The following is a 27,665-nucleotide window of genomic DNA, read 5'->3' as shown; positions in this document are numbered from 1 at the left end:
GCACACAACATTCACAGTGAGGAAAGACACAGATCTGCCTCTGAGCCACGGCACAATTACACCTATTAAAACAGCATTTCAGTGCACGCAATACCTGCTTTAAACAAAACAAAAAACACCATACACATTGATTTTAGCATGTTTAGAAAATAGTTATGTGATAACACAGGAAGTCTCATTTCATGAACTGATATGACAGATCTTTACTAAGGTGGGAGTGTGTAGAGTATGTATCTGGATGTGGGTCATGTGTGCATCATCAAACTCACTGAAATAAATCTAACAAATACATATGACATATAATTACAACCAGTGCTGAAGCCATTTATTTTATGTGGAAATTTGCTGAGTATAATGAAAAACAGCAGGTATTTTGCTCCATTATATTATACAAACACCTAGTAGATTTCATTTCAGCTTTTTAAGTAAGAAGTGAAGTGTGTATTTCCCTACAATGATTTCTTTTCACAGTTTGATAGTGCACATTGAGCAGATGTCATAGCAGGGGGTGTATGGAGTTCATTTCATATGATATTGAATTAAGCAGGAACATGCAAATGGTCTTTATCAATAGTCTGCACTGCATGTATTTCTGTGATGTGTGAATACGAACGTGTCTCACCCCACAGGCTAGCGCAGAGGATCTCAGCGTTGAACTTCTTTTTATATTTGCGGATCTCTGGGGCGTCACTTTGAGGTCGAATGTTGGTAGGGTTGACGTTCACCACAGAGCCCTTCCTGTGGGGCTGTCTAACACACGGCTCACACCTGCCATTATTTACTGACAGACAGACAGAGAGAGAGAGAGAGAGAGAGAGAGAGAGAGAGAGAGAGAGAGAGAGAGAGAGAGAGAGAGAGAGAGAGAGAGAGAGAGAGAGAGAGAGAGAGAGAGAGAGAGATGTTTATATACACTGTGTTTTATACACTGACATCTTATACAGGTCAGTGGGCATCAGATATGAGGACTCACATTGGTCGTATCCCTGCGGACTCTGAGGTGGTGATATCTGAAGCAAACGAGGGTCAATAAAAGGAGAGAATGAGGACGAGGAAGAGCACATACTTTTTCCAGGCTGGATATTGAATACTTTCTGTAAATACAGAATAACACAAGCACAAACATCGGGGGGAGATTACTAAATTGGTGCAATTATGATCAAACAGACCACCAAATAACTGCTCTATTTTTACATCAATGTAAAAAAAAAGGGGAAACAACTATTAGGCTTAAGGCCCAGGTATACTTCATGTTCTGCGTTCCACACAGTTTTATAAAAGTATACTTCCTTGGCCGTGAGCACGGAAAGACACGTTTAGTTTTCAAGCACCCAAGTCACTTGCACATGCACTGTTGTACGTGCACCATCCATGTGGTCACAAAAACTTGGGCTGCGTATTGACAGGGTGTGGGGAAGTCCAAAGTATACTTTGGGCTTTAGAGGTGAGCAATATATTGGAAGACACAATTAACTGGTAGAGATTTGTCAACCGGTATCGATTTTGGACTAGCATCTCTATTGCGGTTATGTTCGTGGCGCGTGGCGTGCTATGCTGTGGGGTCATGAAAGCTTATCATTTGCACAAAAAAAAATTAACCATTGCGGTTACCATTTTAATCCAACACGCACACAAAGCCGCAGCTCATAGAGCGCATGAGAACTGAACTGGGTTCTTTTTGTCCCCTTATAGGGCTTCAGCGGTTAAATAGGTTAGATTTGTATCAAAGAGCACACCTAGGTTCCTAACTGACGAAGAAGACTTGATAGAGCAGCCATCAACACACACACACACACACACACACACACACACACACACACACACACACACACACACACACACACACACACACACACACACACACACACACACACACACACACACACACACACACACACACACACACACACACACACACACACACACACGTCAAAATGCCCGTTTTTGCAAAATAGTACTTTATGTCTTAAGTGAATATAAACAGTTGAGAAAGAAAGTGCTTGTGTATCAGTATATTAGACCAGAACATTTGGTCTTAAAGTGATAAAGTAAATGTTTTCCTTAATATTAATATTAATCAAACAACAAATGATAAAGAAAAACTGCCCCTGACTGAATCACTTTGTATTCTTATTAAAGTTATTCAGTTTTATTTAATTTACACACTGAAGACTACACAGTGTTTTTAGTACATTTAATTTGTTTATACAATGTATATCGGCTAGTATTTCTTATTTAGTACTTAGATTTTTATTTTATTTTACTTAGGCTAGTTAGTTCGTGATACTCAAATATTGAGAATTATGCAATTTCAATGGTGGTATCAAACATTTATTTAAAGCAAAAATAGCTATATTGTGAAAACATTGTTATTGTGAAATAAAATGACTCATATTGTGATATCAGATTTCGGTCATATCGCCCACCCTAGGCTAGACCATTTTTGTTAGTTTGTGAAAGCTGTTTACAAATTAGAGTAGATTCAGCTTTATTAGCTTATATCAAAATAATGACTGGCTTGAAACAGTGTCACATCTGATCTGTGTAAAATGTACAAATGACAAAGTGTCATCTTCTCAAACTCTTTGGGTGCTTTCACGCGAGCAGAGTTCGGTTCGTCTGGATGATGTGAAGAATGTGTGCTGATGTGAACACAACTGTGCTAATTTGCGGAAGTATGAATCGATAAAACTGCTTGCGTGTGCTTACTTTTCTGACAAGCATGACTGATGGACGGCAAGCGGAAATAATGTATATCTAATTTCTGCTAGGCTTCCATGACTCCCACATTCTTTAGATTACATTTACAGCACATTTGTGGCAGATAGACACACATGCCATTATGTGGAGACACTTAGAAAACAAAACCAAAAGTTTAGAAAACTAAATATCAAAGTGTTACATAAAAGCAATGCTACGCATTTTGCCGCCTTCTCCTATGTCGTTGTTACCAGCAAACTGGGTAAACAGCTGCTGCTAACGCATCAAATAACACAATCCAGCAGGAGGGGGACGCAATTAGGGCCGGTCCGGATACCATTTTTTGAGCTTCGAAGCTTCGGAGGGAGCACACAGGTCTGTTACGTCCCAGTAACTCCTATATTTTGCAGTAGATTCACCGCCCCCACTGTCGTTTTCATATATTATAGTAGTAAAAATCATTTAGTTCAGTTAGAGAACAGTTAACCTACAATTAAAAACTGAATGTGCAGCATGAGCCGAACGAGAGTCTCAGCAAATCAGCAGCAGGAGTCAGATCTCATTCTTCACGAGAGTGAGTAGCTGAATGACAAGATGATCGCGGAAGACTTGATTTCAACAACATGAAATGTAAAAGCGCTATTTAAGTGAGTTTGTCATTGTACTGTTTTGTTGTTGTACCGAAACTAAAATGCGCACGGCCACACTGTCATTCATTTACGGCCCCAAAAGCACTGTAATGTGAGGGAAATTTTCTCACCATCACATCCCTAACGGGTAAAAGGGTTAATACATTTTGATTTTATTATTGTATTTTCATCAATGTCAAATCAACGCAGCTTTACCCAAAATGCAAGCTCAGGTGTGCACTTCTTCCATACAAACTCATGCAGTTGTGTGGTATAGACAGAGAAACGAGGTTGGGTTCCTATTCAACTGTCCATCCAGTTAAAAAAGATTTAAGATAATTGTAAAAATTAGTAGCCTATTGTATTTCGCCAGATTTTAAATTGTACACATATTCAGGCATGAATGAGAACCGTTTCGAGGGGGATGCCGAATTTGCAAAAAAAAAAAAAAGGGAAAAAAAGAAAGAATATTCGAATCCCAAAATTGAAATTTGAAAACAAAGATGAAGACCTACATCAAAGCTCTGAGTGGTGTCCTGGTGGCAGCTGAGCTCATGTGTGGGGCTCTTGTGCAGGAGGTCCGGCAGATGGTAGCTGTCGCTGGACTGGGACCCAGAAGGCCTCTGATAGACGTTATGTGTTGGCTTTGCTGCACTCTGCTGGAGAAACATGCACATCTGTTATTTATGGGGAATCACGCTTTGAAAAAGCTGACAGCATCTCTGAAAAACTGCTGGATTGAATAAATCACAATAGAGACAGAGCAACAAGTGTCATAATCTGAAAGCCACGCCCACCGGGAAGTGGCCTTGTTGTTATTTCTGACTTATAACAAAAAAACGAACAATGTCTAAAAGCTGATATGTAACAAGGTGTACAGAAAACAAGCTAAAAAACCCAGAATCAAAGACCCAGAAGTGTTTATAAGCTGCTGACCCAAAGAACGAGCATTTAAAGACATAAAAATTAATGAGACAGAGCGCGACATCATATTACACTGAGAACTACGCCCACTGGAGGGGAACATAATCAGCGACAGGAAATATAAAACTGACATTTGGATATTTAACCAAACGTTTACAGCCAACCTGAGGCATACTGAGACAAACTCAGTGTCAGGATCCCAAAATTTACCCATTCTTCCTGTTGAAGCTTCACGTCTTATTGCCTCTATCCACTTTTGTCTCCTTAAATGCTCGTTGGGTTGACAGCTTAAAAAAAAATCTCAGTTATGTGTTTTTTTTAGCTTGTTTGCTGCACCCCTTGTCAAATATCAACTTTTAGATATTGTTCAGTTTTTTGTAATAAGTCCGAAAAGACAAGGAGGCGGCCTCACACAATACAAAGTCAATGGAGAGTGTTGGATTGCTTCCCCCCAGTGTAGCCGTGGCCTAAATACACTCTGTCTCTATAAATACAATCAATCTCCACTGGTGAAGATGAGCTGCAACATCACAATAAAATCAAAGGCTTTTTACTTTTATACTTTTTTCAGCATACACTGATATGTTTGTCAGCCCGGTCTTCTAAAACAACAGCCTGAAGGTGACTTTACCTGCTGCGGTTTCACATTGAGATGAGGCTGAAGAATGATATCATTAAACTGCCCTCTGGATAACAAGGGCCTTCCATTGTTTAACGGAGACCTGGACAAACAACAGTCAGATCAATTTTAATGACATCAAAGATAACATCTGGATTACAATTTATTTTAAGGTGACGTAGTTGCATTGTATTAATATTAATATTGGAGTAATATTAATTAACTACATGTACTTACTATAGAGTTATGGTCTGGTTTAGGGTTACTAATTATGCATAATTTACTGTTAATACTATAGTAAGTTCATGTAGTAACTTGTAACTATGTCACCTTAAAATAAAGTGTTACCAACATTGGTTCCTTTGTATACTTTTATTTTTAGTTTACAAGAAGTATACAAATAGCAAACTTGGATTAACGTCTCGTTTGTAATGGTAGTGTTCAGTCAGTGCTGTTTCAATGTGATTTTATGACTTTATGTGTATCATATCTTTCAGAATAAGCACAATGTGAGAAATCATGCAGCCCTACTCTGGGGCGAAGCTACAATGTCTTTGCCAGGCTGCTCAAGAACTAGCCGTTTCCCATACAGAAAATGATCAGCACAAGCTAATGTGGTTTGACGTTGGGAGGACATCGGCAGAATAGCAGAAATGTGACTGCCACAGGCACTTCAACTCTACATTGCGACGTATTCACTGTTTTGATTCAGTGACATGCGGAGCGTAGCGTGTTCACAACCTTTGACACAGGGAGCTATCCATCCGGCACCAACCATATGTCTCCTTTCACATTCATTTAAATCATATCAGGATTCCTTTGGTATGGAGTTAAAATTGGTTGCAATCATTGTTGAAAGGGACAGTTCACCCAAAAATGATTGTCTCATCATTTATTTACTCATGTTATTTCAAAAATGTATGAGATTATTTCTTCTGCTGAATACAAAAGAAGACATTTTGAAGAACGCTGGTAACCCAGCAAGATATGAATCCCATTGACTTCCTTTGTATGGAAGTAAAAAGTCATACAGGACTGGATGAAAATGATGACAGAATTTTTATTTTTGGGAAAAGTCTCTTTAAAGGGATAGTTCACTCAAAAACAAAAATGTAGTGTCTTGTAACAAGACAGTTGACGGTAGCCACTGACTTCCATAGTAGGAAAAAAAAATCCTATGGAAAGTCAATGGGTTCTGTAAACTGTCTGAATACCAACATCTTTTGTGTTCAGCAGAAGAAGGAAACTCATACAGGCTTGGAAATACTCATCATTTACTTGTCATGTGTAAAGGATGACAACATGTACATTTTTGGGTGAACTATCCCTTTAAGGCATTGCCATGGCTGATACACTTAGCACTTATATCATATAAAGTATAACTACAAAATCACTCTCTCAGTCACTTCATGAATTTCTTGTCATCTTTGACCAGTGCAAACCGTCAAGGTGAGATTACCTAGTCTTCTCATCATCTTCATCACTGGAGGAAGAATATTCCGCAAGCTTCAATAATGGGCTGAAGTGCGACTTCATTCCCAAGCCCTTAAAGACGAAAACAGTTTGATATTAAAAGCCAAAAATCTCAAGGCCTTTTCACACCAAGGACTATAACTAGAATGATTTAGTTCAACAAATCATTTTAAATTGAAAAAAATAGCAGAGTCCACACCACAACCATAACTATAACAGCACAAGGGAATCACTATTACAACCATTTTTATCCAGCAGAAGAATGATAAAAACATTGACAGCCAATCAGAATCCATCCTGCTTTAAAGGTGCAGTATGTAATATTGATAGCTAGTGGTTGAAATGGGTACTGCAGTTTAAATTCAAAATATTGGAGAGTTGTTTTCCCCTCCCTCTCCTCCTCAGACTCAATGCTCACACGGATTGCTAGTTTGAGGACGTGATACAGGAGCGAGCATAACTAAAAATGGAAGGCAAGGCGATTGCATTTTTTTGTCTTTAATAACTGTTGAAAACAGAGCCTGCGTGTCAGGAAATAGTTTATCCTGTTGCGCCCTCTATAGGCCAGCGACTAGTCGACGTCAAGCTTAAAGCGTCATGACAGAGCATTAAGGTCTACTAGTCGACTAGCCGGTGCAACCCCTAGTATTTTTATGACTTAGTACAGTAAAAAAATATATACATTGAGCAAATTTAAAGAGCATGAGCATTTAAAGCGGCAGATGACAAAACTAAGCGTAGTTATCGTTATAGTTATAGATCTTGGTGTGAACGGGCCTTATTATATTCTACATTTGGTTGGAGAAATGAAAAGTTTGCCTAAAAAGTAGAGGTAAAATCAGCTGCGTGCAAGCTCTGCAACCTACATCAAATATGAAATACAGATTCTCACCTGGTTTGGTAGCGATGTTCCTGGACTTTGAGAGTTTCTGTTTTGATGAACTGGACTGTCCAGCATATAGTAACCTGCAAGAACAAGAGCGTCTACATGACATCAAAGACATGTGCTTGAATAATTGACTTTATTCTGTTCTGATACAGGTTTCAAAAAGTTAAAGATAGAGAAAAAACACACCTGACTGTGAACTGCTCGTTGAGCTGTTAGAGTAGGACATTTTAACACTGTTGTCCAGAGAAGACTGACGATCTCCACTGAGGGAAAGTCAAGAAACAAAAACAGCCTCAGTTTCTCATCCGAGGATAATGAGGGGCTTCAGAGGACTACATTTGAGCCTAATTAATGTGGGTTTGAAAATGTTTAATGTTTCAAACAACACATGCACAGAAACAACTTACCTGGATCCATATCTGTGGTGGCTCATGACATCTTTGAATTTTGACGTCGTTCTTTCTGGAATCTTGAGACAAAAAATAATCAGATTGCTTCATTATTGTGCCAGTGTTTTTGTTTTTGGTGACATTTTAGCTAATTATGTTTTAAATTCCCCCTTTGACCTACATTTTGGTCCTTTTCTGTGTTTTTTTCCCCACTTTTTTTGTGCTAACACTATTTCTGCTTTGAATCGATGTCACATTAAAGGAAGGAAGGCACCTCCCTTTGAAAGAGGAAGCCTATTTGACCACAATTTTAGCAGTTGCCACCTATGCAAAGGTTTCTGACACAGCAAAACCTTTACTGTAATAAATTGAATGAATGAATACTATAATGGAAAGTATAGTATGATAGGTTTAGGTTTAAATTTTAGCTGTGGAAATGCAGTCCGGAGGACAAACCTTGGGCGGCTGATCATCAGGGCTGAAGAAGACTTCATCTTGCGTTGGCGAGAGAGGAGCGTTGACATCCGACATAGAGCTGCTGTGATGAATCTCTCGACTGGAGCACACGTTCATGTTCTGAAATCAACACAAATTACAGTCTTTTACTCCTTTAACTGACCATGTGTTTTTCAGTATGCACTGCTGGATTCCACATCCTTGTTGTTACACTGCACAATTATTTTTTTATATATTTGGTGTGTGATCATATTGAGTCAGTGAATTTGGCCTTCATAAAGCTTTATAAATAATGTTCTAACATTTTTGTAAATATGTTTGTATGTATGTATGTATGTATGCATGTATGTATGTATGTATGTATGTATGTATGCATGCATGTATGTATGTATGTATGAATAATAATATGTACAAATCAAGTTCCATACTACAATTTGAAAACAGTCATATAGTCATATATAAAAGTATACAATAATAGATATTAAAGTTATTTTTTTCTTTATTATCCCTGATGTCCACCTATAATGTTAGTCAAGGTTTTTTCACTAAAAGCAGAACAACTAAAACAGTTATTTCTGATCTATTTTCGCCCTCTCTCAGACCTTGCCAGTTCTTCTGTCATTTTTTGCTGCTGTGACTTTAACACTTTGTCGTAACTAGACAAGATGCAATAAAGTGACAAGTGATGAAAGGCATCTCTTCTATATAAAGCATGCCATCTGCGGAAACCTCAAGAAGTCATGAATATACAAGGTAGAGAAAACTACCTTCACCGTGGTTAGTTAACTTGTTGCTGGAATCTTGACTTGACATGGACTTCTATATAAACTCTCCAATAGGGGTTGAATGACTTCAGATTTTGTTTTAATTCAACATTTATGTGATGAAAGTCACTAGTCGCTGGTGTCATCATTGATAAATAAATAAGCCTGAACCTGAGCTGGGATTCGAACACATGTTGCCTTGTGTACAGCTATGAACAGGGCTTGACATTAACAAATGCTGACCCACTTTATATTAGGTGGCCTTAACTACTATGTACTAACATTGTAATTTGATACAATGCACTTATTGTGTACATCCATGTTTTTACATTGTACTTACATTTTTAAAAAACCTGCATGTAATTACATCTGTAATTAATTTCTGTAGTTACATTTGTAATTACACAGTTGACACTTTCCTTACACCTAACTCTACCCTTAAACTGACCCACACCACCACACCTGACCCTAACCCTACCCTTAAACTGACCGACACCACCACACCTGACCCTAACTCTACCCTTAAACTGACCCACACCACCACACCTGACCCTAACCCTACCCTTAAACTGACCGACACCACCACACCTGACCCTAACTCTACCCTTAAACTGACCCACACCACCACACCTGACCCTAACCCTACCCTTAAACTGACCGACACCACCACACCTGACCCTAACTCTACCCTTAAACTGACCCACACCACCACACCTGACCCTAACTCTACCCTTAAACTGACCCACACCACCACACCTGACCCTAACTCTACCCTTAAACTGACCGACACCACCACACCTGACCCTAACTCTACCCTTAAACTGACCCACACCACCACACCTGACCCTAACTCTACCCTTAAACTGACCCACACCACCACACCTGACCCTAACTCTACCCTTAAACTGACCGACACCACCACACCTGACCCTAACTCTACCCTTAAACTGACCGACACCACCACACCTGACCCTAACTCTACTCTTAAACTGACCCACACCACCACACCTGACCCTAACTCTACCCTTAAACTGACCGACACCACCACACCTGACCCTAACTCTACTCTTAAACTGACCCATATCACCACACCTGACCCTAACTCTACTCTTAAACTGACCCACACCACCACACCTGTCCCTAACTCTACCCTTAAACTGACCGACACCACCACACCTGACCCTAACTCTACCCGTATCCCACCTCAATACCAGCAAAAGTGTTTTGCAATACAATTTGAAAACAGTAAGTACATTGTACTTATTTTTTGATGTAAGTACATAGTACTTAAGGCCACCTAATATAAAGTGGGGCCACAAATGCAGCTGGATTTCATCAGTGGCTGTAATGCAGTCACTCCTACTAGCCAGTTTAGAATTTATTAATCATTTTTCAATCGTAGTTTTTAAAAAAGGCATCTGAAATATTAAACTATGGACAATGTACTGTTTTCAAAAATATAGTTTTTTCGATTATCAATACTGAAACATCTGAAATGCTTCCAATACTCACACGATATTCTCTCTCTCTCTCTCTGTCTCTCTCTGTCTCTCTCTCTCTCTCTCTGTCTCTCTCTGTCTCTCTCTGTCTCTCTCTGTCTCTCTCTGTCTCTCTCTGTCTCTCTCTGTCTCTCTCTGTCTCTCTCTGTCTCTCTCTGTCTCTCTCTGTCTCTCTCTGTCTCTCTGTCTCTCTGTCTCTCAGCGAGTTACACACAAACCCGCATCTCCTCACTCACTCGTTTCATTTGCTCCGGCTGTATATTGTTGATGTGCATAATTTGACTCATTCCTGCGCATTTTATGCTCACACCCAAAGTGCGTGTGCATAAGCCACCTCTCAGTACTAAATTGAGTTATTTTTCGCTGTTTCATATTGTGTTTAAACAGTCAAATACACACATAATAATAACAAAATGCCAGTATTCACATAAGCACAATCAGTTATGTTTTTGGTGAATGTAAACATGCACAAATAACAGTATAATGGATCCATGCATCAGGTCTTAAAGTGACAGCAGACTAATATACCTGCTGTACTACAAGATGATATAAAAATGTCTATATGGCAGATTTTGTCGCTATGGAAAATGCTGAGTGGATAGTAACTTTGGAAAACCACTAGCCACAGTGGCTAGTGAAAAAAAAAAGTTAATGTCAAGCCCTTGGCTATGGCATATGACAGCCCTGCCCACAACGCTCCTACAGAACAGCTTATTTTTATTAGTCCTTTTGTCTTTGGCTTGTAATATTTCTCCCAAATTTCTGCTCGTTCTAATTCAGATACAGATAAATTGGCACAGTAAAGAATACATGTATATGAATCCAGTAGTGAGAGAGCAATTGCGTGTGAATTAATGGCAGTGTCAGGGTTTTAGTTAATAAGAAATATATGCAGGAACTCTTCAGTTTCAGTTTCTAAGCAGAACAGTGTGGCCAATACATATCTGTGCTCTTGAATGTTTCTAGCGTGATGTGAGAGCTACTGTTTGTATGGACATTAATTTAGAGCCACGATTAACTTACATCTACAAAAAGATGTTTAAAACATGCGCTCTCACAATCAATTTTGAGCATCCAGATGGTATAATCAAATATATATTGTGGAGTGCTTTCGGAGTACGCATTTATTTGCTGTTTTAACTGTTGGAAACAGAGCGTAAACGTGGACTTCATAAATTTCTTATCATGTTGCCCACTCTATAGGCCACGATGAGAGACTATTCAACGTCAAGTTTAAAGCGTCATAGCAGAGCATTTAAATCGAGTCCAACTTGTGAAATTAGTAACTTTGATGTGATCACAAATGAGCAGTTTTTTACTGACCTAACCCTCTTTAACAGTCTGCATTACAGACTGTGATAAAATGTGCCACTCAAACTCATTCTAAAATGGGTCAAGAATACACTTTAGCATTCTTCAGATGGATAGAGCAGCATAAACTTTGACAGACTTCACCACATTTTAATTTGAGGATTAGTTATATTCTGAATCCTGAAAGCTATAGTATGTTGTTGTACAACATCAAGGTATTTTATTGCAAACGATAATGGACAATTTGATTCTTTGAGAGCAGATTCAAGGACAGTTGTCATGTTTGTGATGACGTACCGGCTGTTTGGCGGCTCTCTGGAGCGCTGGAGTACAAGGACTGGAGTTGCTTCCTGATCCCAGTCGTGACTGAACGTGAGGAATCCTGACAGCTATATTATTCAGATTGACAAGATGTGTGTCCAGGGATTCCAGTTTACCTGCCAGCTGAAGGCCAGAGTTTTGCAATATTATCATCACAAACTAGAAGCCATTTAAACACAATCATCCATTGTTATATAAACCAGTGTTTCCCAACCGTGGTGCTGTGTAGAAGGTGCAGGCAGGCACTTGCGCGTTCATATCTAATGACGCATCTTTAATATGGGTTGTAACTTGAAAATAATGTTTGTTTCTGTCAATCGACACGTGCTGGCTCCTCAGTGATACATTACAACAGTTTTAATAATAAAAGAAAAACGTGGGCAAAACGGTCTCTCTTAAGCCCCTTTCACACTGCACGTCGGACCCGCAATATTCCCGGAGCATTGCCGGGTCGCCTTCTGTGTAAAAGCAACCACGTCCCGGAATTGATTACTGAATTGAACCCGGGTCGGGGACCTAGTAACATTGCGGGATTCGACCCGGGACGAGCGCTGTGTGAACAAAAGCCGAAACTAATGCCCCAACGTGTACGTAGTTATCGTGCAACTCCTAGAGCTTGTTTTTTCAATAATACAACCCTGCAGTGCCAGAAGAGCTAGTCTGTGTTTTAAACGCAGAGAGTGTTCGTATACAAAATAAACTAAAATTAAACAAGCAGAAATGTGCGCAAACTGGACACAAGTCGAGACCACGGAGCTCCTTACTATCCGCGCTGAAGCTGAGATTGCTCGCCATTATACGTCACATCAGGATGTCACGTGTACAACTCGACCCGGGACCGTTACGGGTTGTGTGTGAAAGCGCACATATTACGGTATTTCGCTGGCAGTGTGAATGGACCAAATCTAGCGGCCCGGGAACAAATTCCGGGTCGCATTATCCGTGTATTTGCCGGAATCGCAGTGTGAAAGGGGCTTTAGTAAACTTTGTTCAATGCATACGAGTGCTGCCCTATCTTCGAATATGAATACGGGTGACGTGTAGTGCCAGAAGACGCGAATGAGAACACATCGCACACGTCTCACAGCTCGCAAATATTGAGTTCTCTTTCAAGTCTTGCACTTGAACGGACAAACTCACACAAAAAGAAGAATGAAGAGTATCCAAGCAGACATAGTCTGAATATGCCTTAAGTGAACTTTATACAGTCGAGAAAGACAACGCATATCCCTGCATTAGGTCTTAAAGGGGCAGTAGCCATTACTGCTGTCTGTTTAATGTCAAACAAAAGATAGGGAATCACTCAATGCTCTTGATTGAATAGCTTTTGTAAGTTTAATAAGGATTCATCTTTAATTTAAACAGTTAAATATGCAGTTATTTTACATTTGATTACTTTATTCAATTTATGTACCTACCTAAAAACTAATGTTAGACCTACCTGAAAAACCCGAAAAGCATTATTTTATTAGTATCTTTGCTCGATGGTATTTATTTGTGCTGCTGCTTGTATTTATTACTTGAAGTTATTTGTTCTTATTTTCTTTATTTTTATTTGACAGAAGTTCTTTTTTTCCCTGAACATAGCAAATACCAAACCGTACTGAAACAGAGATACAAACCGAACCATGAGGAATCTGTACCGTTACCCCCCTAAGCGTAACGTATGCGATGGGGTGCCACAAAATTTAGAACATTTTCAAAGGGTGCCATGACTGAAAAAAGGTCGGGAAACACTGATAAAAACCAATGTAGACATGTTAACAGAAATCCCATGATACACCATAAAAGTGGCCGGTGTGTTTTTACCCCATCGTGTGGTGAGGTGGCTCTAGTGCTCTTCTGCTGGAGTTCGAGGTCGTGCTGCAGAAACAGCAGCTGTGACTGATCCCGGGGAAGCGTGCGCTGGGGCTTTCTGCCCTGAGTCTGTTGGTGTGCCGACAAACAGACACGCATTAACACACATCGCTAATACAGGGATAGTGCACAGTTGGTCAGCTTGTTATTTTCACAAAACAAACACTGACAGGGCGATCAGGACCACAAAAAAAGGGCAGCTGCTCATTGCATGACAAGAAACTAAATGGACATGAAACAAGATGTACTTTGTGAGAAAAAGGAGATTGTAGAGAATTACTTTTTTGGCCTGGAACAACAATCACAGCTTAGTGAGTCTCTATACAAATATATTTGCTGCCATTAACCAACTATTAACCAGTGCTGAAAAACTTCAAATCTGGCAACATTTATCGTATAGACAATCATATGTAGATCGTAAAACCATTGACACTAATGCTTTTGAGAAACGCAGCCCACCTTTTACCTTTGGTAAATTACTACATTTAACTTGTTGGGTAAGTTACTCTAAGAAAGTAATGAATTACTAGTTACTAATGACATCTTTAATAGTGTAATTAGATTACTGTGCAAATGACGCTCTCTAAAAAGTATTTAATTACTTATTACTAATTACTTTTTAAATCCTAAATTAACCTCGAGTTAAGCAATTCAAGGTTAGACATGAAATTGCTCTTTTAATTCATTCAAATACATAATATAAAACTACATAAATTACTCTTATTAACTGACCAAAGTATTACAAATGTGAAAAGGATACATAAAAACATGCATTTTAAAGTTAGACTTTAAATGTTGATGTTAACTAAGAAGTAACTGTATAATTAAATTACAGAAAAAATAAGAGTAATCCCTTGCTTTACTTATTCAAGGGAAAAGTAATTAAATTACAGTAACTAATTATTTAGTAACTAATTACACCCAACACTGACTCAGACTCAGCGTTTTGGCAGAATGTCTATATCTGAGTAACATTTCAAGCATACATAATCAGTCCATGAAACAAGCTTTTAACGTCTATAGTGACACCAGATAACAAGCTTTCTCAGAAGGCATTTACCTGCTCAGCAAACAGACTTAGAGATGCTGATTCAACATCAGTCCTGTGATGTTCACTGTCTTTGGGCTGAAATCCAATCAGAATAAAAGACAAAAAGCAGCACATTACACCCGCGGTTAACATTTACAACAGCGGCACATTTTATTATTACATTCAGAAATAAATGTAAAATACCTCAACATTTATAAACATTTTAAACACTTTAATCGTGTATTTTAGTTCTCCTCACTCCACAACAACCCCTCAAATTGAATGGTACTCAGAACAAGAATGAAAAATGTATGCATAAAATAAACAAATTATAGTGCCATTTGTTATAAACATTTATTATAAACAGAAAGTGAAACTGAATGACTGGTGTGTGGGAAATGTTCTATAGCCTTTTAAAAACAACTTGCAAAACAAACACATGCCCTACCTTGCCTAAAATTACGAACTGCGTTAAAGATGTGAATGCGAGGAGGAGAGATAAAATCAAAAACCAACAAGACTCACAGACGGATGTCTAAACCACAATTTAAAAAACAAAAAACAGACACTACTTATATTACAGAAAATATGTTAGGGCCCTATGAAAACCATTTTATTTTTTCTGGATTCTGTTTTTTTATTTATATTTTTTTACTACATTTTAATGGTTTAATTACATTTTAGTAATCAAAAAGCATATCTAGGTAATTGAAATAATGAAACTTACAATTTAACATCAATTTATTAAAAGTGTAACACAAAATTACTTGTTTAGGGCCCTATGAAATTTATTCATTTATTTTATATTTCTGCTTTAAAGAAGTATGTCTAATTATTTGAATTCATAAAAACAACCATACAAATATATATTTAAAATTTCTTTGATTTTTAGTTATTTTTCAGAAATTCTGTGTTGTGTATATTTAACTTTTTCTAGCAATTAAATTAAGCTATCATTAATTTAATTGGTAACACTTTTCAATAAGGTTCATTAGTTAACATGAACTAATAATGAATTGTACTTATAAAGCATTTATTGATCTTTGATAATGTTAAAGGACAACTCCTGTGAGAAATGAACCTAGGGGTAATTAACATTTACGAATACTTTATTAAAATCTTGTTAACATTAGTTAAAGCACTGTGAACTAACATGAACAAACCTTGGCATGAACAGCTGGATTTTTATTAACGAACGTTGACACAGATTAACAAATACAGTAACAAATGTACTGCGGTTTAACTAATGTATACAAACATTAACTAATAAACCTTATTGTAAAGTGTTACCCTTGAGTTATACTGTATATGCAAGGAACACACGCACACACACGCACGCGCACACACACGCGCACACACACGCGCACACACACGCGCACACACACGCACGCACACGCACGCACACGCACGCACGCGCACGCACGCGCACGCACGCACACGCACGCACGCACACGCACGCACACACACAGATGAATACGTATTAAAAAACTACAGTCCATCAGAATCTATTCCTTGTAGTGACCTTTTGAAAAAAAAAAACATACGAATAAAAAGGAAAATTAATTATATAAACTCTAACCTGTTTTTTGTGATTTCTTTTGCTTTTGTCGGTAACGTCAGTGTCTTCTTGCCATAACATCTCCTGAAGCTCTGGCCATTGGAGTCCGGTCTCGTGTAACCGCCTTTCCTGCTGCTTTACAAACACAGACACACCGGCTATGAACCGACTTGTTCTTCATTTTTACCATTTTCTACACTGTAAAATAATAGTTAAGAATTCTTTCTTTTTTAGTCTAGATTCCAGCTTTCAAATGTAATGAGGTGCATCCTGGGATGCTGTTTAAATGGCATATGAGGACTTTTCATGTATGCTGGACACTTGGAGCACCCTGAACCCTTCACTTCCATTTCAAAGATAGGATTGTAAAGAGATTTTTATGTTGGCATAATTTTGATTTGTCTACAAAAAAAATTTCATGCACAAACATTCAGACCTCAGAGTTTTTAAAGTTCACTCAAACGTGTCGAAACATTTGACTGCTAGCGTACAGATTTAAAAGACAGGGAACTTCTAGTAAACCCTGCCTCAACCCTGACTGCACATAAATGACAGCACTTGAAACGACGCTGAAAATCCAAAGCAAACAAACACTAAACTTGTAACAAAGCCAGGTGTTGTAAAGTCAGACAAAGTGCATCACTCTCCACCTGCATCGAGAAACATCAACATTTCTTCTCTGAAATGTGCTCATGCACTCATTACACACACAAAAAAAGAAACAAAAAAAGGTGAATTCTTACATCTTCAAGGCGTCGTCTTTCCTCCTGCTGCTGTTGGATTCTCTTCTGTCGGTCCGCGAGCAGTTGTCTCTTGTAGTTGTCTTGATTATGCACTTGTTGGAGTAGTTGTGTTTGTGAGTTAGTCTCCTGCTGCAGACGCAGGAACTCTCGTCTTAACATGGACTCTCCAGGAAGATTCACTATAGAGCTATAAGAGCACAAAACATGACAAACGGCTGTCAGGATTTCATGCCATCTGTCACGTGGAGGCTACTGACAGAGCACATTAACCCGGCGACTGACACTCACTGACTGGAGTCATTTTATGGGTCACGAGGCAAATTATGGTTACATAATTGCATTGATTTATTTTTATCTACTTTTTGGTCACTGTGGTGCAAACATCATTTGAGCAGCCTGTTAAAGATGACATTTCACAGTGTTCGACTAATGCAGAGTTCACTAATGCAAATCTCACTTCTCAAGTCAACAGAAAATCCAAATGCTTTCTTTCCTAACGCACTTTTCTGCTCTTATTGTCAGCGCTTCACCACTGCATGTTATTCTAGCGTTTATCCACCATCAGGCCGAATAGTTCCCGTTGCATTCCCACTTGAATGCAGTTTGGGACTGTTCGATAGAAACCATTCCTGGATAGCAAACCCTGCTGGAAGAACACAATGATGGTTTTCCAGGACAGTACGGGGTTTTTCCTCAGTGCAGCATGTACATTACACTAGCTTATTCATTCAAATGAATTCGATTTGTCTATTTATTTTTTTTGTAGATTGTCTAGAATGTTTACCTTTCTCTATGATGTGATATCGTATGACGATATATAATCGTGGAGACTGTCTATCATTGGAGATCATGGTATGTAAAGTGTCAATAGTGCTGTGCTATGCGTATATAGAGTGATGAAACGCAAGACTGAGACAATGAAGAGCTGGACATGCTTGATGTTAAAAAGTGTTCTGGTGTGTTCAAGTCCTCCTGGAAAGTTTGTATTTAAGAGTTGGGAAGTCGTGTTCACGCCGTCTTCTCTTAATTAGCTATACAAAAATACAGTTTTTTTTAACTCTACTTCTAGAAAGTTAGGAATAAGAATATGCATCAGGTGTGTTTTGCTTTTTTTATGTTTTAAATTAATTTATGAAGCCACTGTAAACTTGATTACATTCTACTACCAAAATTAACGTGTTCACGCATGCGGTTTAACATGTTAGAAAACGCAATTAACACAGCATCCGTTTTTCCCATCATCCTTTGACTAGCATTACATTATATGGCTCTTATTCATGCAAATCGCTTTAAACCATCTGCTTGCCAAAAGACGCAGAAGAGAAAGCAGTGCTGTACTGGCGCACCTGTGAATCTCCTGTCTTTGACACACACACACACACACACACACACACACACACACACACACACACACACACACACACACACACACACACACACACACACACACACACACACACACACACACACACAGAAAGCTGCTTCAGACAGTGTTTGAACGGGCAAAAACATGATGAAAGTCATCTTAAATGAATTAAATAAAGTCTTCAATGAACGTAAAGAGTTGTGAGAAAATAGGATGTGTCAGATCCGTGTGATGTGCTTCAGCTCTTAAAGTGACAGCAGCCAAATAACCTGCTGCTGGATTATATTTTATTATATAAAGGTTTATTATTATAGGTTTATCGCATTGCTTCGATTCAGAAAGCCTTTGTTAACACACCAGAGCCGTGCGAATATCTTATATGATGGATGGATGCGCTTGATGGACTGACACACACCTGAAGCATGCGCACAGAAAGCCTCGTTTCTCAGCATAAGAGCGCAAATTACTTTCTCATTCACATCTTATTGCACGTCAAAATGCTCCTTGTGATGAGTATTCATGTAAACACAGTCAGTTATGTCTCAACTGTAAGTGTAAACCAGATGTGTATCAGTATTAGTGTTGTCACGATACCAAAATTATGACTTCGATACGATATCAGACTAAAATATCGATATATCGATACTAAATCGATACCACAGTAAAAAGATAAATATATAAATAAATAAATAAATAAATAAGATAAGATGCTTAATATGACAACAGAACTTGTTATTATTCATTGTTATTTTTTACTAAAAATTCATGTGGCCAGCATGTTCCTTAGGGTTGGGCATCGTTTTGATTTGAACAATTATTGATCAATTGATCAATTACTATTAAAATTATCTCACAAATTTTTGCTATCTCAATGTATTTTTTACAATGGGGTAATTGTGTTGCAATAGCTTACACACAGCACAAGAAAGCTTGATTTCGAATGGTAAATTGAATTTAAAAAGACGAGTAAACAGTAATAAAATAAGAACAAATAAACAGACTACAAACAATAGCACAAATAAATGCAATAGAATAGAAGATACAAATTAAACAGACTGCTTTATTTTTTCAGGTAAGTCTAACATTCAGATAAAAAAATGCATAGTAATTACATTTAAAACAACATTGGATAATGTTCTGTGTAAAAAATTCAATAGCGTACAGATGAAACTATTAAAGTTACACAAGTTGATCAGTAAAGAGCAGTTGATCGTTTGTCTTTTTGTAGTTTGAATAGCAAATGACTGCGGTCCCTTTAAGACTAACAGACGCATGGATCCACACTGTTCCTGTTACTCGTTCTTCCTGAACTGTTTGCGACTGTGTTTACGTTAATGCTCTTCCAGATGTGCACTGATAGTTCTTTGAGTGTATTTGACCAATAATAAGCTGGAAAAGGAAGCAAATGTTTGCACTTGTATCATGTCAGAGGCGGCTTTATTAGGGTAGGCTATGTGTGTGTGCGCTTCAGATGTGAGCACGAAATCTGTGGGGATTAGTAGAATTAATTTATGTGCAATCCCGCGCGAAATTCAGACCGATCACACACTAACACTAACACACTGTCATGAGGAAAAAGTCCAGCAGAACGCGCGTTCGCCGTGCTCAGAGGTTAACCGGGCTGAGTGAGAATATGCCGGTGTGTGTGTCAACTCGCTGACGGTCAGAGAGGAGAGCGCAGCTGATATCGATACTGTAAAAACTGAGAATCGTATCGTTTCAGATATTCCAGTATCGATATATATCGAAATATCGATATTTTTGACAACACTAATCAGTATATTGGATCCGTGCATTCAGTCTTAAAGTGACAGTAGCCTAAAATACCTGTTGCTCTGTCATTAAAGAGGTCATGACATGAGAAATCAAATTTGCCTTGATCTTTTGACATATAAGATAGCTTTATACCAATAAAACATTCTGCAAGTTTCATAACTTAAAAAGCCCTCCTCATTATAAACAACGCATTTATTTAATCAACCTAAAAAAACTGCTTGTTTGGATATTGGGGCAGTTGTGACGTCACGTATTAAGACATACCTGGGTTCACCTTCATCTTCATTTATGGCATCTTCTTCATCTTCACTTCCACTGTATTCATATTCTGTTCCCTCTGTTAAGAACCAAGAGCAAATTAGACTACCATCTGAATAATGCTGTTCATCTAATCAAAGCTCAACTACATAAGCAAGTCATGATTTAACTTGATGTCTGTGGTCGGCACTATTACCGTCGACATTAATATTCATATAGATAGCAGCAGAAGAGGTGTTTGGAAAACGTTGCCTGCAGCACTAGGACACAATTTGTTTTTAAATGAGTGTGTGCGATTTATTCAAAATACTTTAAACAACACTCATTTCAGGAATCTGTAAAAATCCCAGAAGTTGGAAAGTGAAAGAACATGAAGACTGAAATGACCCCCGCCAGTGTTTATCAGCATGCTAAATGAATACACCATAAGCACATCTACACGCCTCTCCTTTCAGCGTCTCGCACCTTTCTCTCGTCTCCTCTTCCTGGTTCGGTCCAGATGATCTTTGAGCGTGATGCGTACTTGTCGTTCGTTAGGAAGGTCTTTAATGAAGGAATGGCGTAAGAGTGTCTCTGTGGACGGCCTGTGGAGGTAGTTCTTGACCAGACAACTGTCCACGAATGTCAGAAACTTTTTAGACCTTAAAGAGCAATAAAAAACTGATTTATTGCATACATGTCAGTTCAGTGTGACATTAAATTTGCAAAATATGTACCATAAAATTGTGGACCATGATGGACAGCTTAATTGTTTTATAATTAGGATGGGCCACAGGATATCTATATGGCATGCCAAAAAGTGTTTATTTTTAAATGTGATAATTGGTACATTTTACCAGTATTTACCATACTTTCAATACAAAAAATTTAATATGAACAATATGCAATTTGAAAATAATTTTCAAATAAAAGCATTTTCTTTATAAAATATAAGATTTATAGCCTGGCTGCCAGCCGAACTTAGCCCTGCCTACAACATTTTTAGGTTGGGCGGTTCGGTCTGGCCTCGATCCATAGAGGAGTAATTAACTCCGAACAGAAACTGCTGACCAATGAAATCATCAGGGCGGGCTTTAGGCGATGATGGACAGATGATCAACAGTAACGTTATCATGCACGTCATCAAAGGGGCTTGGATTATATTTGTTCAAATCCTAAACGGAGAGCTTGTTTGTATGTGCATTCACCTTCACTATTTCTCTCAAAAATGATGATCATGTTGGGTAAGTACTCTGTGTATAAATAAATTCTTTCATTTTTTTACAACACCGGCAAAGATCGTTTATTCCAGCGCGTGCAGACAGGGTTGCCAAGTTTTTACAACAAAACCCGCCAACTACTAGCCCTAAACAATAGCTTCTTGGGGGGTTCTCCGGGAAAAAAATGGTGTTTGGGGGTAAAATGTGTGTTATTTTGGCAAGGTTGCCTGCTAAAATTCGCACTCATGAGTCTATATATCACATAATAGTCGCTCCAACCCGCGGACATAGAAAACAACCCGCGGGAAAAAATGCGGACTTGGCAACACAGTGCAGTTGAGCTCTGTTGACATTTGACACCTAACGTAATGTGTCGCTTCGTTGCTCTGATTGGTTGTAGCTCTATCCAATTGAGGTCTTTCCTGGTTCGGTTTAAACACGCCCCATAATCACAGCCCAATGGAGCAGTTTCAGACTCATATTCTGACTAGAATTGAGTATGACCACGTCAGGCTATAAGATTTAGTCTTCAAAAATACTTTTTCCAAAAGGTACATCTTGAAATCTTATTATCAGCGTTGTCTTATATTCGGAACAATACGGTACTTGAATAAAACTACAGATACCCAATTGATAATTACTCATAATTGAAGTGTGCAAACAAGTAAAAAATAACTAATTCTACCATATAGCACATAGAAAAAAACGAAAGAAAAAAAAAGTGTGTTGACAAATATAAGCATACAATACACTAGATAGGGCAAAATGTGTATCATTTTATGAAGAACTTTATGCAAACGCACTAGTTTTACATAATTTTCAACTGCTACAGAAGCAGGGACGACGCACGGGCATTAAGTTATTTTAATGTTATTTTTAGTTTTACCTAAAACCTGCTCTGTTCAGACAGTAATACACAAATCTTTCATTCAATGGGATTTATCAGCTCACCCTTTTAAAACAGATTTAGTTCACGAACAACTGACAGTCATGATATAAATGTGACATTCATTTACAATAATAAATCCTAAAATTCAGCATTAGTAATTAACTTTTTACACCAGTCCTGCCCACATGTAAGCTCCAAGGATCTATTGAAGATTAGCTGGCACATGTTACAGTGCTCACTATAATAAAGAGAAGTAAGTAACCTTACCATTTCTTAGACTTTAGTTTGGGAGGAGGGTTTCGTGGAATGAGAAATAGCGCTCTCATTGGATGCATATCACACAAGGCTGTAGAGAAATTTGGAAAACATTAAGAACCATTAAATCAAATGCAACTTGTATAGTTATATAAAACATATTTTTTTCTGAAATATGCTCAAGAATCATTTAAACTCACGTGGCGCTCCCTCTGCCATCTCCAACGCTGTGATACCCAGAGACCACACATCACTCTAAAAACACAGAGAAATGATGCAATATATTTCATGAACATACTCTTTGTCAATGGATAATAAAGGATAAATGATTCCCTTTTTTGTGAATTTTTAATTAAACAATTAGTCCACTTCTAAATTAAAATTTCCTGATAATTTGCTCACACCCATCTCATCCAAGATGTTCATGTCTTACTTTCTTCAGACAAAAAGAAATTCGTTTTTTTTTTAGGAAAAAATTCCATGATTTTTCTCCACATAATGGTTTTCAATTTCAACCAACGGGTTGAAGGTACAAATCAATGCAGTTTTAAAGGGCTTCAGAGGCTCTGCACGATCCCCAGACAAGCAATAGGGGCTTATCTAGCCAAACCATCTGTCATAAAAACAAAAAAAACATTTATATTCTCTATAACCTCAAATGCACGATGAATAGGTGGAAGTCCCAGTGCTAAAAAACTCCATCTCATGTTCTTCTCCATGTTTAAAATCGCACAACATTGTTGTTTTACCTTAATTTTTTTGTAAAAGGTGTTTGATTTAGTCTTCGCACGTTCGTTTTTAACACTGGGATGATACTTCCCCATATGTCACCGACGTGATCTTTCTGACGTGATGTCATCTTTTGTGAAGCAGAACTACCCCGAAGTGCACATTTTAGGTTAAAAGGTATATACATTTTTTTTTTTTTTTTTTTTATAAAAATGACAGATGGTTTCGCTAGATAAGACCCTATTCCTCAGCTGGGACTTCCCAAAAATTTGGAAAATTGCATTTTAAAGTTAACTAATCCTTAGTCAAAATGTTGCTGACAAAATACTATTAATAGCTCAAATGGATCTCAGTCGATGGACGGCCTGCCTACTTACCCTATAGTCATATGTAGAGTCAGGATTCTCATCACACGCGATGACCTCTGGTGCCATCCAATACGGCGTCCCGATGAACGTGTTTCTTCTGCCTATCGTCCTGTCTAACTGAGCACTGACACCAAAATCCACTGACAAGACACACAGTTTAACATAGTCTTCAGGCATATATACTGTACCAGCACTTACAGTATTTATCATGTGACCATGCATTGTTTCTCATATAAAACATTTCTCATATTACGTTTAATGCTGGTAATGCTTTGTCTCTGGTTTTACCAAGTTTAATCTCAGCGTTCTCTGTGAGCAGCACGTTTTGTCCTTTAATGTCTCGATGAATCACATGATGCGTGTGCAAGTGTAGCAGACCCTGAGAACACAAAGAGTAGCGAATCACACAACAACAAAAAATACTTTTAAAATACATATTTCTTATGGTTGACTGTGAATAGAGCATGTTTACAAGTAATGCAATTGATAAGATTATGTTATAAAAATCAATGAAAACTGTGAAATATAAAACTCGTTCTTTTTTAATGTGGACAGAATGCATTTCATAATCCAAGCAAGCCCTTTTGACAACAAAATGCATGTTTGAGTCAAAGATTTTTGTGGATGAACTGCAATTTATGATATGCTGGGGGGATTTTATTGATGCTTGCTGTTTTATGTTATCACAAACTTGTGCACTAACTGAAGTGCAGACATCATCCAATGATGAAATGTAACTGGTTTTTATCTTTCTGGGTACAATACGCATTAAAGGATAACTGCATTTGTTATGTAATTCAGTCTTCCCATGAAAATAATCAGCTTACAATTAGTACTGTCATTTAGGAAAGACTAAATAAATAAAAGCAATATCAGCCAGATAGACTGATCTCTTAAGTCAATTTAAAATGTACTATATTATTTTTACTTGATCATATTTACTACACTCACTGTAATGGTAGAGGAGGGAAAAAAAAAACTTAACTTGGCCAGGAAGACAGGCTCTCCTGGCCGAGTGAAGTTTTTTTTTCCTCCACCAAAAGCGCCTTAACATGGTTTGTTTTGTGTATCTATCAATAGTCTAGAGGTGATCACTCACTCTCAGAACCTCTCTACAGATGTAAGCGATCCAGTCCTCTTTAAGGCAGTTCCCTTTGGTCTTCTTCAGCAGGTCGGTGACCGACCCTGCGCCGCAGTACTCCATCACCAGCTGAAGGCCAAGAAAGACACACAAAGAAAGCACACTTAACATCTCACGTCTAACAAAAGCATGACAGCATAGACGTCTAGACTGGTTATCGGCGCTGTTATTCAACTCAGTAGTTTAATCAGGATGGTAAAGGCCTTCAGTTAAACGTCAACACACACCCTCAGACAGTGGCCTTGAAGACCCTGAAGATATGAACTGCTGAGAGAAAGAATGTAATAGGCCCTTTCCCACTGCAGACACTAATGCCCCTTTTAATCGTCTGAACTTTTTGATGGACCATTTTAGCGGTTTCGAAACGGCAGAGGAACTATGGGAGGTTAGCACACACATGTAAACAGACTTGTCACAGACGTGATACTGTCGTAAAAGCATTGAGCATCTACTTGGAGGACATTTTAAGTTTGTCAAGTCAAATTTATTGGTTAGATTTACAGAAAATCGTGATTAAAATTGTCATGCCTCATCTTGTAATGATACAAGCAGTCAAGCAGTTGAGATTTGCTAACTACATATCTCTCTATGGAGGAGTGATGCCAGTGAAGGAGGAGAGAGGACCAGGCCTGGGACATTTATGTTGGTATTTTGTTTTAATTTACGCAGTAGTTGTCCGTGAGGGGCTGCCGCTTTACTTTCGTTTTGTTATTTATGTTTATATTGCGAATAAAGTTATGTTAAACGTTCGCCAGTTCCTGCCCTGACCCTATTACATTGATACAGGGACCCTTTTTGGAAGGTGTCTCTGTTACCTAAAGCACAAACTATGGCTCGTCTAGTAATATGAGACACTATACACATGCAGTTAAGAGCCTCTAGAGGAAGTCAGATGGATTGTTTATTTGAGTTCAATACTCACCCAAAGCTGGTCATCCTGACCGGCAGGACTTTTCTTAACAAAAGCACCGTAATACGTGGCTATGTTCCTGTGATGGGAATGAGTTTTCAACATGTTAATCTCCAGTTTGATTTCATCTTCCTCATCCTGCAAAAGACAAAATACATTTGTAAATTTTCTTTATCTATTTCACCATGAAACAACATGTTCTAACAGGCATTGATTGCTACTGTCATTATTAGAAAATATACAAAATGTCATTAGTGTGTAAGGGAGAACAATATATTGAGACTCCCTTTATAAAAGAGCACCCCAAACATAAGCATTAATATGTAAAGGCTGCTTTCACTGCCCTAAGAGGAAAGACAGGAGAGGTGTGTATGGAAGTGATGGTCAGGGGAAAGGAAATCTGGAGCCTGGGGTTCAAATAACCATTACATTGCTCTGTTATCTCACATGGCAGAAAACACGAGACGGAAAGGCATCCAGGAAACCGCATTTCAGTGATGGGAAAAGCTGTCTTTTTTTGAAACCTTATTAACTGACTCATATTGACTAAAATAAATTAAAAAACTTCTTTTGACTAAAATATGTATATCCATGCACTGAATCCACGCTCAAATTACAGAAATTAAAATCTGCACAAACAATCAAACAGACTTGTTGCTTTGTGTAATGAGTTTGGCTGTCCCTTGTGTAGTGGCCAGGCAGACTGTCTGGTTGTGATATCATGCATAAGTTGGTTACATACCCTAATCTGACAGATCAATTAACATAATCTTTTATCATTTTTATTCTCAACAGATCTTTCTCCCGGCCAAAAAAAAAGAAAAAAGTTTTATTGTATGTAATTACACCAAATGCCATTGGTTCTTGCTGGAGCCAAATGTCGCTGGCATCCAATCTGACACAACGCATCCATAAATGCTTAATATTCAAATTATAGTGGAAGATTATCAGGGAATAATATCATTTATTTCGTTCTGTTCCTCACCCAGAAAAGTTGAATAAGTCAAACTATATTGTAGTCGTGTTTGTTCGATCTTTTTAAGCAGTGAATCATGTCGTTTTCATGGAAACAGCACGTTTCGAATGACAAGAGTAACACAAATTTAAGTCAAAAGCTGTCAAGTACACCAAACCTTTGCCATTTAAGAGTAAAAATAACTTTTCTCACTGCCAAATGCATTTTATTTAAGGATGCATGATAATGGGTAAACAAATAAACAATGATATTGCTCAAATTCTAACTCTGATTATTAAATAACAAATGTCAATCTAAAGTCAACACATGTCAACTCATACTCATAGGCATGGTTTATTTGACCTGAGAGTTTATGCCCATATACATACAAAACGAAATGAAAATAAGGTTCTCTCAACTTTAAAACTGTGAAATTCCTAATAATAAAGGTGAAGTATGTAGTATGTAGTGTAACACTAGTGGCACCTAGTGCAATTACAAAAACAAAACAATGTGCAAACACCCCTTTTGTGCTTCTCCATCTCAAACATTACAATCACAGCTCTTACAGGGATTTGTGAAGGCATGTCTCAACAACTCATAGTAGGCTCATTTCAAGAAAAGGTCCAACATGTTAGGAATACTTTTGGCTGTGTTGCC

General features: G+C 38.0%; 1 protein-coding gene across 3 annotated transcripts in view; it reads right to left on the bottom strand.

Annotated features, from left to right (window-relative positions):
• si:zfos-2326c3.2 (mitogen-activated protein kinase kinase kinase kinase 4) overlaps positions 1-27,665 on the bottom strand; it is a 91,265-nt gene that overhangs the window by 36,160 nt on the left and 27,440 nt on the right. Inside the window, exons 4-25 of one of the 3 annotated variants that reach the window (XM_067456901.1) lie at positions 26,063-26,188; positions 25,099-25,209; positions 24,288-24,378; positions 24,009-24,139; positions 23,103-23,157; positions 22,915-22,993; positions 21,025-21,200; positions 20,566-20,638; positions 17,160-17,346; positions 16,438-16,551; positions 14,889-14,954; positions 13,781-13,897; positions 11,948-12,094; positions 8,077-8,196; positions 7,639-7,700; positions 7,418-7,494; positions 7,235-7,308; positions 6,329-6,414; positions 4,882-4,972; positions 3,842-3,985; positions 971-1,091; positions 623-781 (exon numbers count right to left, since the gene is read on the bottom strand). In XM_067456901.1, the coding sequence (XP_067313002.1) occupies positions 623-781; positions 971-1,091; positions 3,842-3,985; positions 4,882-4,972; positions 6,329-6,414; positions 7,235-7,308; positions 7,418-7,494; positions 7,639-7,700; positions 8,077-8,196; positions 11,948-12,094; positions 13,781-13,897; positions 14,889-14,954; positions 16,438-16,551; positions 17,160-17,346; positions 20,566-20,638; positions 21,025-21,200; positions 22,915-22,993; positions 23,103-23,157; positions 24,009-24,139; positions 24,288-24,378; positions 25,099-25,209; positions 26,063-26,188 (2,407 nt within the window). The remainder of the gene's footprint in view (positions 1-622; positions 782-970; positions 1,092-3,841; positions 3,986-4,881; positions 4,973-6,328; positions 6,415-7,234; positions 7,309-7,417; positions 7,495-7,638; positions 7,701-8,076; positions 8,197-11,947; positions 12,095-13,780; positions 13,898-14,888; positions 14,955-16,437; positions 16,552-17,159; positions 17,347-20,565; positions 20,639-21,024; positions 21,201-22,914; positions 22,994-23,102; positions 23,158-24,008; positions 24,140-24,287; positions 24,379-25,098; positions 25,210-26,062; positions 26,189-27,665) is intronic. The other 2 variants (XM_067456903.1, XM_067456904.1) reach the window with 2 other exon arrangements.

This window comes from Pseudorasbora parva, chromosome 11 (genome assembly GCF_024679245.1).
Source record: "Pseudorasbora parva isolate DD20220531a chromosome 11, ASM2467924v1, whole genome shotgun sequence".
NCBI lineage: Eukaryota > Metazoa > Chordata > Actinopteri > Cypriniformes > Gobionidae > Pseudorasbora > Pseudorasbora parva.
This window is presented reverse-complemented; position numbering and strand designations above follow the sequence as displayed.